This window comes from Urtica dioica, chromosome 12 (genome assembly GCF_054948205.1).
Source record: "Urtica dioica subsp. dioica isolate 48M chromosome 12, U.dioica_male_clone48M_v1_H2, whole genome shotgun sequence".
NCBI lineage: Eukaryota > Viridiplantae > Streptophyta > Magnoliopsida > Rosales > Urticaceae > Urtica > Urtica dioica.
The window spans coordinates 10,831,028-10,851,966 of NC_142767.1; the positions used below are offsets into that span (position 1 = coordinate 10,831,028).

General features: G+C 42.0%; 1 protein-coding gene across 1 annotated transcript; it reads left to right on the forward strand.

Annotated features, from left to right (window-relative positions):
* The first annotated feature begins 5,811 nt into the window (after positions 1–5,811).
* LOC149379082 (putative disease resistance RPP8-like protein 2) lies at positions 5,812–18,726 on the forward strand. Its single transcript, XM_089602948.1, has 2 exons — positions 5,812–5,867; positions 15,690–18,726. Exon 2 carries the CDS (start codon positions 15,694–15,696, stop codon positions 18,460–18,462), a length of 2,769 nt encoding a protein of 922 aa, XP_089459074.1. The 5' UTR covers positions 5,812–5,867; positions 15,690–15,693; the 3' UTR covers positions 18,463–18,726.
* The last annotated feature ends 2,213 nt before the right edge of the window (positions 18,727–20,939 follow it).

The window sequence follows — 20,939 nt, forward strand, 5'->3', positions numbered from 1 at the left end:
ATAGTAATTGTAGACATACTTGTCTACAAAATACTGTCAGTGTAGACATACAAGTCTACAATTTCATTTATTACAAAGTCTACAATAAATGAAATTGTAGACTTGTATATCAGCCCCGACAATACAAAAAAACCATTTCAGAGTACCCCCAATCCTTTCTCGGTCGATCTCTCGGTTCGGCGGTCTCCTGTGGCTCGACGGATGTTCTCAAGCTCGTCGGAGCTTCGTCAAAAGCTTCTCTGATGGCTTTTCCTTGGTCTAGAGTTGGTGGAGCTCGAATTTCATTTGTCTCGGCCGAGTCACGCGGCGAAGAAAAAAGAGGCTCGGAGCTCGCGATTCTCCTCGTTTCGGTCGGACTGGGCTGAGCTCGGAGTCCTGCATCGGAGGCAGAGGACGACTCGCGACGGAGCGGGTTTTGGCCAGACTTGCAGAAACTCGCGCGGTGGTTATAGCGTCGATTTCGCTAGAAAGTTAGGAGAGAGATGGCGAGAATGTAAATAGAGACTGAGGTGAATTTGTTTTTTTATTATTAATTTATTAGTTTTCTCGTGTGTGTGTGGTGTGGGTATGTTTTCAAAAGGGCAAAATTGTACTTCCTCATCTGACCAACTACTGTTCTTGTGGTGTGGGTATGTGTGGTGTGGGTATGTTTACAAAAGGGCAAAATTAACTTCCATATTTTGGTCCAAATTATGAAAAGTGGTAGTACTTAGGGCCATTTACCTTGAAATTTAGAGCAAATAATGAACGATATTGAGAGTAAAGATGGAAGTTAAGAGTAATTTTCTATAAATTGAGTGTAAGGGCTTTTTTTTTCTAAAATATATAAGTTTGATATCATTCCAATTAAGATTTTTTTTATGCATTATTTTATCTATCTTATTGAATTTGCCACCGTGTAGTTTTGGCTGAGCGGCTAAGTGCCCTTGCAAATTAATATTGATATTTTTCATGTGGTCTAAACCAAGGTTTCAAATATCGTTTTCGTTTTTGTTTCGAGCCTCCTGATTTACGGAAAATCGTCATGCTGATGGAAAACCGAAAGGAAAAAAATGTGAAAAAGGCAAATAAAATGCCGTTTTCAAATGCCGTTTTCGATGAAAAACCGTCGTGCCGATGTAAAACCGAACGGAAATAATGTGGCAAAACAAAAGAATACATATATATTTGTAAATATAGTCCAAGTTTAAAACACTTCAATTTATACATATCTAGCATAAATGTTTCATACTGAATGACATACTACCAAATTGTTCATGAAATAAATATGTTTTACAAACATACAGTTACAATAGCAAATAAAATGTATCAATAGAATCCCGTTGGACGTCCCGGTTGGATAAAACTCGGTTGGTAGTGAAATTCCCCTTGTATGATGTTGGAAGTTTTGAACATGCCTGTCGTAGTAGGCTTGATCATATCCCACAACTTCACTTATTAGTGGACATCCTAGTACACAGGCTATAATGTGCTCGGCACCGAACCGATCTACGTATACATCGAATGTACGACGTCCACTTCCTTACGGATTCACATGTGGTTGTGGCACTCTTATCGGATTAGGGTAATGGTAAGAAGGACAAGTATACGAACTGTCACTCTGTGTGTCTGATGTAGTGAATGACATTGTGTCGAACTGAGACATCAAGTGGTTGACGCCATATTCACTACCAGAGGACATGTACGCTTCATATCCTTGTTGAAAGTTACCGCCGTAATCACTACCAAAAGACATGTAATGTGTGGGCGCTCTCTCTGTGTTCCACCACCGTAATACGATCCGGTCTCAAAGTCAAAGTAGTCTCCGGGTCTATTCAACATATAATATATTACTTTCCATATTAAGCATACATACATTGTTTGAGAACTCCGCATGAATAAATGACAATACACTAACCTGTCAGATCTTTGACGCCGTGACCCGTGATCTGAATCTTGTGTGGCTTGATAACCTTGCTCCATAGTCCACGGATCGTACGGTTGGCCACCACCACTACCACCTCCAACATCTTGACTAGCAGGATACCTGCCAAAGTCACCACCGCCTCCATCATCGTCACCGTCGTTAGGACCACGTCCTAATCGTTGCTTCAATTTCGGATTCGTCATTTTCGGAATAGTTGGTTGTCGCCCACTTTATGGCCGAAAATGAGGAGGTGGTGGTGCAGTCTCGGAACCCCCACTAGGGCTAGATCTCCAAGAATCCGGCTGTGTCTCTTGTCGGCTTCTCTCAAGACCAGTATTTAAAATATCGGCGAAATTCGCCGGCGGTGGCGGTGCCGGACTATAAACGGACGGCGAAAGCTAAAATGTCGTTTTTCCACCATATGTCTTTCGAAAGCCGACGAAATGACACGTCGTTTTGGCATAAAAAGACCGAGCTTTTTCGTTTCATTTTATTCACAAAACGCGTAATATTTCGAGGAAAGTCTCTGAAAGTCGAGAGAAAAGAAAAAAGAAGGAAAATCGGAGCTCCAACTGCTGCGTGGCAGACGAGCACGGCGCCGACGAAAATCGGCGAGTACGGGTCAATTCCCTTTCGTTTCGACACGGTGGAGAGCAAAAGCAACATTATTTCGGCGACAAACGGCGAATCCCCGACAGCGAACGTAAGCGTTTGGTTAGTCTTCAACTTTAGCCATCTTTTTTAACAACGGCGCACATGATAACTGAATGACATATGCAGGAGAAGATGGCTGAGTGAGAGAGATGACTTAACGAGAGAGAAGGAATTTAAAGCCCTAATGGGCCAATATTAAAATAAAGCCCATCTGAATTAAATAAAAAAAACAAAAGCCACTAGACATTCAAACTAAAATGCCCAAGACAATATAAATGCCAAAACGTTTTTTTACAAAACTTTTTATTTTTATTTTTTATTTATTTTAATACATATATAAATTTAAAAACATAATAAAAATAAATTTAAAAAATGAAAGATATATAAATAATACATAGATATATTTATATACACCTATCTATATATAATAAATAAATATATGTGTATTGGATAGACATAAAAAAAAACTTATTTATGGAATCTTTAAACTTATTATTTTCATATTTTAGACATTTTGTGGTGTGACTTCAAGTGTGGAACATCTATATTTAATATATATGATTCGTAGTGTTTGAAGTTTCGATAATATTTATAAGTATTTTTTTATTAATTTATTTGGTAACATTATTTCCGTCCGATTTTCCATCGACGTGTCGGTTTTCCATGGAAAATGGCATTTGAAAACGGCATAACAGTTGCCTTTTTCCACATTTTTTCCATTCGATTTTTCGTCGGCGTGTCGGTTTTCCGTAAATTAAGAGACTCGAAACGGGGTCGAAAACGGCATTTGAAACCTTGCTTAAGAGCTTGCATCATATCATGTTCGTATTGTTGGTCGGGGTCAAACTGTACGTGAGTCGGACCGAAGCGTCCGGTCAAGTGCTCGTCAACGATTTCATCAAGGGCGGACTTGCTTTTCTTCTTTTGGAGAGTCGTCGCTTGTAACACTAACATCTCGTTGCGCACTTCTGTATGATAACTCAGACATTTCTTCACATATTTCTTCGGATCATTTCCACTTAAGTGATACTTCATTCGTGTGATTCCTCCCCCCTTGTTACGTGCCCACAATAATTGCACGCGTAGTGGTTCGGGTTTGTTGCAGCTGGGGTAAAGGTGCAATGCTTACGACCTCTTTCGTCGTTCATCTTCGATATACCGGCATATTGAATTCAAAATTTCAATCCAATCTCAACATGTCGATAAATTCGTCTCAAACTAATTTCATTTCAATATGTCAACAAATTTCCTTCAACATGTCAATAAATTCTATTCAAACTAATTTCATTTCAATTCAAAATGTAACAATTTCAATGCATACTCTAACTATTTCATTTCTAACATAAATGATAAACTAATTTCAATTCAAAGTCTACTCAAACTAATTTCATTTCAATATATCAACAAATTTCCTCCAACATGTCAATAAATTCTATTCAAACTGATTTCATTTCAATTCAAAATGTTACAATTTCAATTCCTACACTATCAATTTCATTTTTAGCTTACATGATAAACTAATTTCAATTCAAAGTCTACTCAAACTAATTTCATTTCAATATATCAACGAATTTCCTTCAACATGTCAATAAATTCTATTCAAACTGATTTAATTTCAATTCAAAATGTTACAATTTCAATTCCTACACTATCAATTTCATTTTTAGCTTACATGATAAATTAATTTCAATTCAAAGTCTAACTATTTCAATTTTCAATTCAAAGTCTACCAATTAAAATTTCAAATCAAAATCAAACAAAATCAATTCAACACAACATATATGAAAACCAATTCAAAACATAAGTATATGTAATTTAAAATTTAATGACATAACCTTACTTAAAAAACAGAAATAAATAGTTGAAAATATGATTTCTGAGTCGCCGGAAAAAAGGGTGGTTCGCCGGAAGTTCTTGAAAACATCTGAAAAAAAATATGATAGATCGTCATATTACAAGCAACATTCATGAAGGGGATTATATGACAAAAAAATCAAATTACTCAGTAAAATGAAGATCCAAATTTCAGAAATTAGGGTTTAAAAATGAAATGGAAATTCCATAAATCTCGACGAATTTCTTCGATGTTTTGCTGAATTTGAACCTCACTGAGATCAATGGAAAATCGCCGATTCTCTTGGATTTTCGCCGGCGATTGAGTTGTCTTCTTCGACCGAAAGTCGTTTTTTTTTCTTTTTCTCCGATATTCGCCAAATGTCGTGGAAATATTGCAGCTTTTATACTGCGACTACAACGAAAAATGACGGTTGTTTGTGAACGAAACGGCTTTTCGTTCCCACGAATTTCGAACGAAAAAAATGAGGAAACGACATAATTGCCTCTCGCCCGCCGTTGAGTCACCGGAAATAAATTTTCCAGCGAAACTCCTGGACATTCTCCGGCATTTAAATCCGTGGTCTAAACACATTTTTTTTCTTCTCAAAACTCTTAATAGGAATTGAATCTAGAGTTAGGGAGAAGGCAGTTATATAAATGAAATTCTTATGGATAAAAAGATTGATGGGTATTTTACAATATAAACAAAATGTTAATAATTTATAATTTTATTTTGTTTTGATTCGGCTAATTAACTAACTAGACAACACAAAATTTAACATATCGAATAGATCAGGTCACGCTTCATCAAACTTTACTTTGGTAAGTTGCAAAATTTTTTCTCTTTAGTAAGATATATTCTCTTTAGGGGGTAGATGTAGAATTATATGCGGTGGTTCAAGGGACCTACTGACTACAACTGCAAAATATTTGTCACTTGGAATGTGATTACTTTGGTATTGCCAGTTTTCAATGTATTTGGTCATTTAGTAATACCGTCACAGCATAAATAAATTAACACCATCATAATCAGCCAGTGGCATGCGTCTTTTGACTATTCTAGAGAGGGGAACCTGGATTGAATTTTCGTGGAAGAGAAGATTCATGAAAGAGAAAGAGAGATGAAGCTGAATTAAAGGCTTAGATGATTTTGGGTCTCACACGATTTCTTTGAGTTTAAGTTGAACACATTGTTTCAAGAAAATCATTTCCAGCTTCTCTGATATTTGAAGAAGACAACTCTTCTTGAAGCAGTTCATAGAACCAAGTCTCTTCTTTCCCTCATTGTTAATCATCTCGCGGCTTCAGTGAACGAGGTAAGAAAACCTATCTTTCGAAATAAATCATACATGAATTTATCATCCTCACTTCCAGCAAAGATTCAATTTTAATGTTTGAAAAACACATCTTTCCTTGAAGCAAGTCTTTTCTTTCACTCATTGTTAATCATCTTGCGGCTTCAGTGATCAAGGTAAGAAAATCTATCTTTTGAAATACGTCATAGATGAACATGCTTTGAAATCACAGTGAAATTCTGATTAGTTGCAAAGGCAAGATGTCGCACACAATGTGTTGACAATGTGTCCGACAACTTGTTTGAACACAAATATGGATAAACAACAAAACAGTGCAGTAAACAAAGTACACAAGATATGGTTACCCAGTTCGGTGAAACACACCTACATCTGGGGGCACGCTGCCAGTGGAAAGGATTTTCACTATCTTGTAGTCAATAGTACACATAAGGTTTGTATCTGATTACAATCAACAAATCAATAAAACCTAGAGACTATTACTACCAGTGATCACCTAGACAGGGACTCCCCCTGAATTTGAGCTCCGTCTCAATTCCACTCTTCGAGCAACCTCCTGGCTCGGATGACCTTCAGTCTTCAGCAGTACGTGAACCTTCAATCACGAGAACACAAGAACCCAACTCTCACATACACTCAATCTGTGGAACAGTGTTTGAGAGAATACACCACTTAAAACCAAAACACACAGCCTCCCGGTCCGCCGGTCTTGCACGTCTAAGAGCTCTGAGTGTTTGATCAAAAGTGTCGAGGCTGCTAAGGGAGAGCGCATGGCTTTTATAGCAGCTGGACAATCTTGGAAGATATCTCGGGTTTCCTTACCCGGCCTCGAGCGAATATCACAGAATAAAAACTCCATCAAAGCGAATATCATGCAATGAAAACAGCAGCGAAAGATCTCTCGTAATGAAGGCTCCAGCGAGGCAGATATATTGTAATGAAGACAGCAGCGAGGTAATAACACAGCAATAAGTCACCAGCAAAGCAATCTGTCAAAACTGGAAACTTGCCGGAAATACTGTCTGCACACACGAGGAAAGATGTCAAACCAGAAGTGAAAACATAACACCCGACATCTTTCAATACCACTTGCACTAAAAAATAAAGCCAACAAAACAACGTACCAACAATCTCCCCCTTTGGCTATTTTTTAGGCAAGCACTTTCCAGGACCAGTTCTCATACAAGCATCATGACCAGAGAGAGTCAAAATAAATGACCTCATGACACCTCTCCCCCTGATTGCCTCAAAAAGATACCAAAGGCAAGGATCGACCAACACAGAGGGAGGAACAACAGCATGTAAAGGAATGAGAACTAGGAAAACAGCATATCATTCATCAGAAAAAGTACGAGAAAGCTGTCTTACAAACCATCCAGAAGAAAAAACATCAGTCTGAAGCACAAGAAAAAGTAGCGAGAAACCAAAACGATGTCTAAAAAGATGTTAGATGTTACAGACCAGAACAAACAGACATCAACCAGATGGATTAGAGACATTGTTGGCATGAGAACCCTGAGAATCACTACTGAACCCGTCATCTGTCTCTTGATCATCAGGAAACGCAGAGGGACTTGGTTGAGAAGTGGAAGCACCATCCGTGGTAGATGGGAGAGTCATGACAGAGATAAGACGCTCACACGCAGTCTTTCTTCGAGAGGAGATAGCAATGACTTCCTTAAGAGCAGCAACTTCTTCCATCAAGCCCTTGAGAATATCGCTCTTGGCACTTTCTGACAGGGGAGCCACTTTGATGGTACCACCAAGCGAGACAGATGTTGCGACAGAAGGCATGACAAGATCCCTGGCATGTTTCCCTTCAAACAACTTAGGACTAAAAGAGAGTTCACTGGGAGGTTTACCTGCAACATCGTCAGCCCTGAGCAGATCCTTCTTCTGAGCAACCAACATGCCTGACAGGAGAGAAGGGAAGCCAATAGGAAGTATCACTGCATAGGACTTAGCATGCTTAGCCAGGTGGCAGAAAACAAACTCCCCAAAGTCGAAGGACGCCCGAGTACCAATCTGATAAATGAGACATGCCAGGTCGGAGTTGATGCTTGAGCCGTGAGAGGAAGGGGCCCAATTTGCAATCCCAATTCTGTACAGAACAGAGTACTTTGCCGAGAGATCTGAGGAAGGCAGAGAACCCTTGGTGGGCCAAGTCTTCTTCTCATCGTTAGTGAGCTCTTTGGCAACCTCATCCAAGGAAGGAAGCCGATCAGCAGTGACAATTTTTCCTCTACCCAGAAACTCGTTGATGGCAGTGGACGATATATCAAAGCAATGGCCACGAACATAGACTTTCCCAAACTCGGGATGATGAGGCTGGTCAATCTCAGAGGACAGATTCACAATGCACTCTTTCACCAGTCTAGGATAATAAGGCCCGATCCCAGAGACAGTTTTCCCAAGTTGAGCGTCGGACAAAAGTTCCATGATCACATCAATCTTCAGGGCTTCCTTAGACAATTCTTTTTCCGGAAAAATAGATCTGTGATAGACATACCTCCATTTTCTGACACGATCTTCCTCATGGAAGGAGACATTATCCAGAGGAGCGGTGGGGACATCCTTGGGAAGCTTTTGGCCTCCGACAGATTTCCTGGAGATGAGAGACACGCCTTCAGGACGGGCAACATCTTCTTCCTCTTCCAAATCCTTCAAGACATCTGGAATCGTCTCTTCAACAGACTTTCCATTCAGCTTCTTCTTGTTCAAGCCCATCTTCACCGGTTTCTTCATCTTCTTTTTAGCCGGGATGGTAGTGGGAGCAACTTCTTCCACCAGCTTTCTTTTCTTCTTTCTCTTCTCTGAGAGAAGAGTGGCTAGACACACGTCGTCATCTTTCTGAACCTTTTTTTTCAGAGAAGCAAGGATATCCTCTCTAGTATCCTGGACAGGGTCAGACGTTCTTTCTTGCCCCTGAGAAGATGTAGGCACATCTTTCGCAACATCTTTACTCAAGCCCAACATGCCTCCAATGGCATCTTCAGGAGTAGGCTCTTGAGAATGGGGCAGCGAATCCCTATCCCTAGGATTGACAGTAGGAGAGACAGAGACAACAGGATTACCTAGCACAACCTTGTGAGGGCTTTCGACGGGGGATACACCGGAGGGGGTTTCTTCTTCTGGAGCGTCGTAGTCTCTTCTTTCTTCCTCAGACGAACTGCTGGAACTTACTTCTCCTGTGATGTCAGTGATGGAAAAAGCAGCTTTCTTGAGGATTGCGCTTCTGGCGGCTGAGAGAGATGGATTCTCAGCAGGAGCCGATGACCCAGCGATCGCACCTCCGGCCTGACCATCGGCGCGTATGCTGGTCTCAGACCTCGAACTCTAACACCGTGCATGTTGCTTTCAGCGCCAGATTTCTTTGTTGCGACATTTTTCTTCTTCATTGTGGCTTTCACTTTTCCAGAGGGAGTAGTGGTACTGATCCCGCTTCTTGTGCCCACCATTTTGAAATTTTTTTTAAGGAAACTGCCACACAGGTAACTATCAAAGAGGGTAAGCGAGCAAATACGCGAAACAAAGCTAAAGATCAGCGAAGAAAAATGAGAAATTTCAAAGTTCAAACAAGTGGTAACTTCCCTTTCTTTCTCGAGAGTCTAACCGTCTGCATGAATGAAAGCATGGTAGGAAGTAAAACGACGTCGTGACTTAAGGTGGGCCTTGATCGTTCTTAGGCCCAGAAAGACAACAATTGGCATTCTAGCCCGGCAAATCAGTCGAATGGGCCAACCAGATACATGGGCCCATGAGAGAAAAAACACAACAGTAATGTGAACAAGAATCAGCGAAGGATTAGCACATAAGTTAAGACCAAAAAATCCTCCGAAAAACAGTAATTGCTATTGATCAATAACGCATAACCCAAGAGAAGATCTGAGATTTTCAAACCGGTTAGCATCCAAAGCCTTGGTGAAGATATCTGCAAGCTGTTTCTCGGTGTGAATGTATTCGAGTTTGATCTTCTTTTCTTCAACAAGATCTCGAATGAAATGATGTCTGATCTCAATGTGCTTGGTCTTACTGTGTTGAACTGGATTCTTTGAGATGTTGATCGCGCTAATGTTGTCGCAGAACAATGTCATGACATCTTGTCCAACATCATATTCAGCGAGCATCTGCTTCATCCAGAGGAGCTGAGTGCAACTACTCCCAGCAGCGATATATTCAGCCTCAGCTGTGGACAAGGAAACACAGTTTTGCTTCTTGCTGAACCAGGAGATGAGGTTGTTTCCAAGATAGAAACATCCACCAGAAGTACTCTTTCGATCAACCGTGCTACCTGCCCAGTCAGCATCACAGTATCCCACAAGCGTAGAGGAAGTATCATAGGTATACAGTAAGCCAAAGTTAGCAGTTCCTGAGATGTACCTTATGATTCGCTTAGCTTGAGCCAGATGACTAGCTTTGGGATTGGCTTGATAGCGCGCACATACACCTACTGAGTAGGCTATGTCTGGTCGGCTGGCAGTGAGGTAAAGAAGGCTGCCAATAATACTCCTGTAGAGGCTTTGATCAACAGATTCTCCATGCTCATCCTTAGTGAGTTTGATGTGAGTAGCGGCAGGGGTCCGCTTGTGAGAAGATTTTTCCAGGCCAAACTTCTTCACCAAGTTTTTGGCATACTTATTTTGGGAAATGAAGATACCATCACTCATTTGTTTGATCTGAAAGCCCAGAAAGTAGTTTAATTCGCCGACCATACTCATCTCAAACTCTGACTGCATTTGTCGAACAAAAAGATCCACCATCTTGTTTGACATTCCTCCAAAGACGATGTCGTCAACATAGATCTGAGCTATCATGAGATTGCCATTCTCCTTTTTCACGAACAAAGTCTTGTCAGCGCCACCTCGGGTATAACCATTCTGCACAAGAAATTGAGTCAGTCTCTCATACCACGCACGAGGAGCCTGCTTAAGGCCATAGAGAGTTTTTCTGAGTTTGTAGACATGTTGTGGAGAGCTGGGATCTGTAAACCCTTTTGGTTGTGCTACATAGACTTCCTCATTCAGGTACCCATTGAGGAAAGCACTCTTAACATCCATCTGATAGAGCTTGAATTGCAGGTGACATGAGATGCCAAGCAGAAGTCTGATAGCTTCAAGTCTCGCAACCGGGGCAAAGGTTTCATCAAAGTCTACGCCTTCCACCTGATAATAGCCCTGCGCCACAAGTCTAGCTTTGTTCCGAGTTATATTACCATGTTCATCAGATTTATTCTTAAAAATCCACTTAGTTCCTATGACATTTACATTGTCAGGTTTAGGAACCAGCTCCCAGACTTCGTTTCTTTCAAACTGACCAAGTTCTTCTTGCATAGCATTAACCCAGTATTCATCATCAATAGCCTCATTAACATTCTTAGGTTCAATCTTAGAGACAAAGCAGAGATTACCAATCATCTCCCGGTAGTTAACAGAAGGTTTTGGACGAGTCTTTATTCCTTCACTGATTTCGCCAATCACCTCATGAGCTGGATGATTTTTCTGAACTCTTCGGGAAGGAATTCTCTGTTCAGTCTCAGGAGAGGATCCTTCATCAGGAACAATGTCGCTTACTTTGTCATCAACATCAGTCCTGACATTTGGATTTCCAGTGGAGATGTCGTCCAAAGAGATTTCAGCGTCTGCCTGACATCTGTGTTACTAGGAAAAACTTCATCCTCATCATTAGGACTGTTAGTAACATTATGGTCATCATTTATCACCACATTTATGGATTCCATCATAGTCTTAGTGCGTTTGTTAAAAACACGGTATGCACGACTATTTCTAGAATATCCAAGAAATATACCTTCATCACTTTTCGGGTCAAATTTACGCCGAGGATTTCTGTCAGCAAGAATATAACAAACAGAACCAAAGACATGAAAGTATTTCACATTCGGCTTTCTCCCCCTCCATATTTCATAATGAGTGCTGGAAGTACCTGGACGAATAGTAACTCTATTGTGAATATGGCAGGCAGTATTGAGAGCTTCAGCTCAGAAATGTGGTGGAATATCCTTGGCCAACATCATCACTCTAGCCATCTCTTGGAGGGTTCGATTTTTCCTTTCAACAATTCCATTTTGTTGTGGTGTGATAGGAGCAGAGAACTCATGAGCTATCCCTTCTTCAGTACAAAACTTAGCAAAGCTCATGTTCTCGAATTCCCTCCCATGATCACTCCGGATTCTGATCACTTTGCCTATGTTCTCTCCTTTTTCTCTCTGAACCTTCTTACATAGAGCTTCAAAAACAGCAAAAGTGTCAGATTTCTCACGAATAAAATCAACCCAAGTGTACCTGGAGTAGTCATCCACACAAACGAACACGTATCTCTTCCCTCCAAGGCTCTCGACCTGCATCGGTCCCATCAGGTCCATGTGAAGAAGTTCCAGAACACGAGATGTAGTAAGATGTTGCACCATCTTGTGAGACGTCTTGACCTGTTTCCCAATCTGGCACTCACCACAAATTTTTCCTTTTACAATCTTCAGATTTGGGACACCGATGATGGCATTTTCAGAGACAATTTTCTGCATGCTTCTGAGATTCAGGTGACCAAGCTTTTGGTGCCACAGTTTGGTTTCGTCAACTTTGGTCAAGAGGCAATTGTTGTTGGGTACGGGAGACCACATATAGCAGTTGTCACGAGATCTGTTTCCTCACATAAGTTCATCATGTTCTTCATTAATCACCACACACTTATCACGAGTAAAGTTGACATGCAAATTCAGATCACAAAGCTGACTAATACTGATAAGGTTAGCAGTAAGTCCTTCTACCAACAAAGCCTCAGTCAGACAAGACATACCAGGATAGTTTAATTCACCTTTACCCACAATTTTGGCTTTTACTCCATCTCCAAAGGTTACATGACAGTTAGAATAAGGTTTCACGTTGGTCAGGAATGTGTGATCACCAGTCATGTGGCGAGAGCAACCACTGTCGAAATACCAGTCATTCCCGGTGGATGCACTCAGAGATGTGTAGGCAATATTGGCACGATAGGAGGCATTTTTCACTCTCCATTCCAGCCGAGTAGCAGGTTGTTGATGAGATGGGACATTCCTGTGGATGGACCTTTGCTGACGGATATTCCTCCCATACAATCAATAGCAAAAAGGGCGGATATGTCACTTCCTACCACATAATGGCATACCCAACGAGGTCTGTTGACAGGAGACCTGGTTGATCCAAATTGATGATGTCGAGAAAGGTCATGAGACTTGTTGTTACCAGATGGTTGAGGCATGTTTCACGACATCTGGCTAGTCTGCTTTTGAGGAACGAACGTAGTCTGGGAAGATGAAGCTCCATGGGTATATCCAAGCCCCTTCATGTTCTTTGCAGGCTTGCCGATGGTGAGGATTTTGTCAAGGCTGTCAGTACCAGAGTTCAGCATCCTGACAGTTTTAGTCATGTGCTCGAGTTCGCCATTCAGCCTACTGACTTCCTTCTTCAGATCCACAATCGTCTCCAGGAGCCTTGCCTTATCTTCAGTCAAGGTAAGGATAAGAGCACTCTATTTGTCTAGAATCTGGGATTCCTCAACCCATTTGGTGTGCAAGGTATTGTAAGCTTCATTCATAGCATCATCAGATAGTTCTTCGTCTAGAACATATTTCTGAGAGCATTCACCAAATTCATTAGTAGACTCATGAGTATGGACAGAGGCAGTAAAGGCTACAAAGTTACTTATCTGATCTGAGTCGCTTTCTTCATCTTCTTCATCCAAAAGAGTAGCGTTGTATCCCTTTTTTTTGTTTCTTGAGGAAGTTGTGACACTCCTTTTGAATATGACCAAAACCTTCACATTCGTGGCACTGAATGCCTTTGCCTTTCCCAGATCGTTCACCACTTTTACTATTCCTGTGAGGATAAGTGTTCTTCTGGAATCGTTGTTGGAAATTGTCCTTGACATCTTGTGGGACATTTTTCCCATTCATCTGGTTGAGTCTTTTCATGACCCTGCCATAGTTTTTTGCAAACATAGCTATAGTATCGTCAATATCATTATCAGAGTCTGAGTATACATGATCCCTTTGTTCATGAACAGAACTTTTGAGGGCCATTCCTCTTTGTTTCTTTTCCACCTTAGGAAGTGAGAGCTCAAACGTCATGAGAGATCCCATTAGTTCGTCGAACTTCAACGTCTTTAGGTCATGAACTTCCTCAATGGCCGTGATTTTCATTTTGAATCTAGAGCTCAAAGCTCTCAGGGTTTTTCGAACAAGATCTTCATCAGTCATTGGTTTCCCGAGAGAATATGATTCATTGGCGAGGTCACGAATGCGAACGTTGAACTCAGCGACTGTTTCATCCTCGAGCATCGTGAGGGCTTCAAAATTGGTTGTGAGATATTGAAGCTTTTGTTCACGGACCTTTGTAGTTCCTTCATAGGCAACAGCGAGGATTTCCCAGGCCTCTTTGGCAGTAGTGCAAGTATTTATCAACCTAAAGACATCTTTATCAACACCGTTAAATATAGCATTTAGAGCACGGGAGTTACCAAGGGCCGCCTCATCTTCAGTGGGGATCCAGTCCTTCTCGGGTTTTGTGCCAGTACAGGCTCCTTTGTCATCAGTCGTCATAGGAGCTTCCCACCCGTGTATCACAGCTTTCCATGTTCGGCTATCAAGGGACTTCAAGAAAGCGGTCATGCGTGCCTTCCAATATCCATAGTTGGTTCCGTCGAGTACTGGAGGACGATTGACAGAACCTCCTTCTCGGGAACTATCCATAATAGGCAATCAGAAGAAAAATACAGGAAATCACCTAAGAGATCAAGTTGCCCGCTCTGATACCAATTGAAATTCTGATTAGTTGCAAAGGCAAGATGTCGCACACAATGTGTTGACAATGTGTCCGACAACTTGCTTGAACACAGATATGGATAAACAAAAAAATAGTGCAGTAAACAAAGTACACAAGATATGGTTACCCAGTTCGGTGAAACACACCTACATCTGGGGGCACGTTGCCAGTGGAAAGGATTTTCACTATCTTGTAGTCAATAGTACACACAAGGTTTGTATCTGATTACAATCAACAAATCAATAAAACCTAGAGACTATTACTACCAGTGATCACCTAGACAGGGACTCCCCCTGAATTTGAGCTCCGTCTCAATTCCACTCTTCGAGCAACCTCCTGGCTCGGATGACCTTCAGTCTTCAGCAGTACGTGAACCTTCAATCACGAGAACACAAGAACCCAACTCTCACATACACTCAATCTGTGGAATAGTGTTTGAGAGAATACACCACTTAAAACCAAAACACACAGCCTCCCGGTCCGCCGGTCTTGCACGTCTAAGAGCTCTGAGTGTTTGATCAAAAGTGTCGAGGCTGCTAAGGGAGGGCGCATGGCTTTTATAGCAGCTGGACAATCCTGGAAGATATCTCGGGTTTCCTTACCCGGCCTCAAGCGAATATCACAGAATAAAAACTCCATCAAAGCGAATATCATGCAATGAAAACAGCAGCGAAAGATATCTTGTAATGAAGGCTCCAGCGAGGCAGATATCTTGTAATGAAGACAGCAGCGAGGTAATAACACAGCAATAAGTCACCGCAAAGCAATCTGTCAAAACTGGAAACTTGCCGGAAATACTGTCTGCACACACGAGGAACGATGTCAAACCAGAAGTGAAAACATAACACCCGACATCTTTCCATACCACTTGCACTAAAAAATAAAGCCAACAAAACAACGTATCAACACACAGATTTTCGAGCGTTGAAATTTAATCCTCACTTATATCTGTAATTCTATTGGCGTGCAAAAAAAAATGTTAAAAAATAATTAAAAGTTCTTCCTGAGGTATTTTTAATTTACTGCAACATGGTTTTAATGGGCCTTGTTTTTATACATACAGAATCTATATAAAATGTACAAAGCTGAGTTTCTAGTTGGTTAATGATTGATCTTTCTGACAAATATAAAAGCCCATCTTCTTTTGATTTTTCTTTTCTTTTCCAGGTCAATGGCAGTTGAACATGTGGCATTGAAGCTGGTGGAGTCTGTGGTGTCCATAACGGTCGAGAGAATCGCGGACCTCCTCATCAACGAGGCTTCTTCCCTGAGAGGCGTTCGTGGGGATATCCAGAGACTGCAAACCGAGCTGAAGTGGATCGAGAGCTTCCTAAGAGACGCCGACAAAAAACAGGAGAAAGACCAGCGCGTCCGCATGTGGATCGCTGAGGTCAGAGACGTGGCCTGTGAGATCGAAGACTCCGTCGAGACCTACGTCTCCAAAGTCCGATCCTCATATGTCAAGGTCATCCATCTGATGAAGCTTCGGTCCCAAGTTACCTCTATCAAGGACAAGCTTCGTGGCATCGCTGAGAGGCGACAAAGGTACCAGATCGAATTTTCCGGTGGAGATCGAGAGGCTGCTCCGCTGAGAAATCAGAGGAGATCGTACCCGGACGAAGAGGAAGACGACGTGGTCACGTTGAAGAGCACGATGTCGGCCCTGAAGGCTCAGCTGATGAGGGAAGAAGATCGACGCTGCATCGTGTCTATCGTGGGAATGGGCGGTCTAGGAAAGACCACCCTCGCCAAGAAAGCCTACAACGACGCTGACGTGAAGAAGAATTTTGGGTGCTCCGCTTGGGTTTTCGTGTCGCAGCAGTGCATAGTGAAGGAGGTCTTGATCGAGATCTTGATGCAAATCGGTTTCCGGCCGGAAACGGAAACAGTTTTGCAAGGAGTGAGCCACGTGAAGAAGTTCGTTGAAGAGAGACAGAAAAATAAACAGATCCTCGACAGGTTGGAAGATCACGAGCTGGTCTCTCTTCTAAAAGCCGAGCTCAAGGAGAGGCGATATCTCGTGGTTTTGGACGATATTTGGAACGTCCAAGCTTGGAACACCATTGAGAAAGCTTTTCCAAAAGGGAAGCCCGGAAGCAAAGTGGTATTCACGACACGAATCAGGGAAGTCGCGGTGTCAGCCGATCCTCACAGCGCTCCGATCGAACCCCCGCTCTTGACGGAGGAACAGAGTTGGGAGCTTCTTCAGCGGAAGGCGTTTCCGAAGGAGATCTTTGGGAGTCTCGGTTCTCCGCCAGAGTTCGTGGAGCTCGGGAAGGAGATGGTTGCGGAGTGCGGAGGATTGCCTCTCGCGATCGTTGTGCTCGGTGGTTTGCTTCGAACCAAGAACTCGCCGGAGAAGTGGGAGAAGGTGAAGAGAGACGTGAAGTCGCGGAAGATCAACAAACTCATATCATCAGAGAGACAATACCGGGTCGAAGACATTTTAGAATTGAGCTTCCAAGAGCTTCCTTTCCATCTAAAACCCTGTCTTCTTTACCTTGCAAGTTTTCCAGAGGACAGCGAGATCCAGAGTGAGATTTTGATAAGGCTGTGGATGGCAGAAGGTTTTATACGCACAGACGAGACACAAGAATCGCTGGAAGAGGTGGGCGAGGAATACTTGGAAGAGCTGATTGATCGGTGCGTAGTTCAACTCGATAAGAACGACAGCACGGGAAAGCGCATCATGAGCTGCCGACTCCACGATCTCATGCGAGACTTTTGTTTGTCAAAGGCCAAAGAGGAGCTTTTCTTAGAGATCGCCGCTCCATCCTCAACACAACAATACAATCGCCCTCGCAGAATCGCTGTACACGGACCTAATTGCCATTTTTCGCCACATCCTCACCTCCGGTCTCTCCTTTGTTTTTCCATACAAATCTTTCCCGTTTTTTCAAACGCCCTGTTGCTAAGGGTTTTACACCTCGATTTGCTCGACAATCAAAAAATTCCTCCCACGATTGGTGATCTGATTCACTTGAGGTATTTGAGACTGAGCAGTAGTGGCTGGGATAAAAAACTCTCTCTCCCACATTCCTTGGGCAAGATGAGGAATTTGCAGACTCTAGACCTCAGTGGGATTCGGGAGACCCTATGGCTTCCAAACTCGGTTTGGAAGTTGACAGAGGTGAGACACTTGTTGTTACCGAGGGGTTACAAGCCGAACATTTTTGCACGCCAGCACTTCTTCGAAGGCCAAACTAAATTCAAATTGGAGACTTTGACAGGGGTACACGCAAAGAACTTGTTCAACAAACAAAATTCAATCCCTCCAATGCCAAACATCAAAGTCCTGGGCGTTCGAAAACTAAGAAGCCATAAAGAAGTCACGCTCCTCCTCGAGTCTCTCACCCCTCGCTTGCTCCGATCATTGACGATGGTGCTATCGGACCCAAAAACAAAATTTCCGAAGATGGAATTGCTCTCTAGTTTTCAGGTTCTGAGTAAAGTGGGCTTAGATGGCGAGGTTTCGAACAAGAACCTCGGATACCTTCCAAACAGCCTTACAAAGCTGGAATTACGGGGGTCCGCGGTGAACCAGTCGAAAATAGCCATACTAGAAAAGCTTCAGAACTTGAGGGTTCTCGATTTCGCCAGTAGCAGAGGTACCTCAAGGCAGAAGTGGGTGTTCTCTTCGGGCGGGTTCGCTCGCCTCGAGGCTCTTCATCTTTCGTATATCAAAGATTTGGAGGAGTGGGAGGTGAAGGAAGGTGGTCTGCGTAGCCTCAAGAAATTATACATTTCCTGGATGCCCAGTCTAAAGGAGCTCCCTGAAGGGCTGAGACACGTCACCACTCTTCAGGAAATCAGCATTACACATATGGGCGAGGAGTTCAATGATAAGCTGAGAAGGGTGAATCGAGACGGAGCCGAAGGTGTAGATTTCTACAAGGTCCGACATGTTCCTTCCATCACATTAAATACCACGGGTTTTTAGTCTCTCCGTAGTTCTTAATTTAATAAATAAAACAAATGTTCCCTTGATTATAAAAGTTTGGGATTCAATTTATGTTTACCAGTTTTTATATACGTTTTGGGTATTTTTTTTCAGAAAAGTGCCTACCCAAGATTTTGCGGGCGTGGAAATATGTTATGCTTCGCAAAATGTGTATTAAAGCTACTTATTAGTTGTATTTTCTTTATCTAACGTGCCAATGTTATAATGTCACTATTGTGTTTTTTAGTCCATGTCATCTTAGACATATCCGAATTATATTGCTTCTTAGCTTTTATATGATTAGCATTAGTTTGATATTCATCGTTAACGAGATATCCAAACATTTTCTCTCATCTTTGATTCTCTCTACTAAAGTTCGATCATATTATGGTATTATAGCATTTTCCCCTAATCTTCTTCGATTTCGACCTTTCTTCGAGTGAACAGCAATTTCAAGAAGTGGATGTTCTCTTCGGACGGGTTCGCTAGCCTCGAGACGATGGAAGGCGGTCGGTGTAGCCTCAAGAAATTACATATTGAATCCATGTTTAGGATAAAGGAAACCACCTGAAGGACACCACTCTTCAGGAAATTGACATCGAAGACATGACAAAGGAGTTTGAAGATAATCTGAGAAGGGCTATATCAATACGGACCCGAAGGCATAGATTCTACGAGGTCTGACATGTTCCTTCTATCACATTCTCGCATACACTTTTTGGGCAACCATGATCCGAAACAAGATTCAATAATCTATGAAGTGACCATATGTAATGTCCGTATCGCTGGGCCACGCCGACTGGGACATTACTTCTCCAAAGGCCTTGAAAGAAGCTCGAAACAAAGAATTTATAAGTTGGGAAATAATATACCATAAGCCGCTCGACAACAACAGTTGTCCTCGAAGCTTCATAACTAGGCTCTATTTACCACTGGATCGGCAGATTTTGACTGCAAAACATATTCATAGGAATAGGAAAAATAAAGAACCAGCAATATAATACTGAAAGGGACAAAGCTCAAGCATTTAAATAAATAGTATTGACAAAATTAAATTTGAAGATCCTCTTTTCAATTCTAAAATGACCATTCAGATTGGGATTTATTCTTGTAAAAAAAATATTCTGACATATGACCAGAATTGTTGAAAACACAAGAAATGAAGGGTTTTAGCTAGAGTAGAACTTGGAACCACCAATCATTTTACCGGTATAAGATGCTTTTGCAGGGTTTTAGCTTTTAGGTTAAGGCTAGCGGAAACTTCAGTTGGGAGTGCATTGATGATAACAACAATGTATGAATAGCTGTGATGAACAAAGGATAAATTTAGATAAAAATAATCTCATCACTTTCGATCTGTATACAAGGCTGGAAATTCCTCTATACGCACATTGGATCCAACCGCGATAGTAATGGAACACCTTCATGGCTAACTTCGATGCTCATGAATCTCAAAATCAACAAAAATATAAACCCATGGAAAATAATAAGACCCTTTCGAAGTGTTTTGATTTAATATTAAGAAACTCTAGATGAGAACATATTTATTTGTTTTTTTTTTTTTTAACAAAGTGTTTGTGAGTTTCGCCATAATGGTTTGGAAAATATGCAAATACCACTAATAAATAGTGCATTTTTTTTATTTGTATTGAAATCAAAAGGCTCAGGTTGGGCATGTTATGTATCTGGTAAAAATGATCATTTACAATAGAGTAAATGCCGGTAAAAATACCTATTGTTTTCGGTTTCATCCAGTTTGCTACCTAAACTTTTTTTTCCACGGGAAAACTACCTAATCTCACTATTTTGTGTTGCCGTTACTACAAACACCGTTTTTATGGTCAAAAGTTAACGGAAATCCACGTTTCTCTCGGGCATTTCGTCGAACACTTGGCGGGCTTCTTCGACGAGCCCGGCGTTGCAGTACCCAGTGAGGAGGCTCGTCCAACAAACCACGTTCTTATCATCTCCGGCGGTTTCGGCGAAAACCCGGCGAGACATTTCCACGTGGCCGAGCGTTGAATATCCGGCGATGAGAGAGCTTAGGACGAAGGCATCGCAGCCATGGCCGAACTTGATGACCTGTCCGTGAACTTGGCCGAGCAAGGTCAAGCTTAAGCTAGAGCAGGCTTTGATCAGACCCACAAAAGTACGGGAATTGGGCTCGACGACGGCGAAGAATCGTCGCATTCGACCGTAGACACAGAAACCCATTTCCGGTCTCGGACTTTTGAAGAAACCTGTTATCATATTCGAGCGTAGACACAGAAACCCATTTCCGGTCGACAAGGACGCCATTGTCAAGCTTCTTCTCTCCGACAAAGGAAGCAAGATCGCGGTGGTACCGATCGTCGGAATGGGCGGGATCGGAAAAACGACTTTAGCGAGGCTCGTCTATTAAGTTCATGATCGTCGGAATGTGACTTGATTAAATCTGGGAAAAAGTTCATGATCGTCCTCGACGACGTCTGGTGCGA

What these genes read in the sequence shown, in the direction of transcription:
- LOC149379082 (XM_089602948.1), top strand. Translation starts at nt 15,694, where the DNA reads ATGGCAGTTGAACATGTGGCATTGAAGCTGGTGGAGTCTGTGGTGTCC.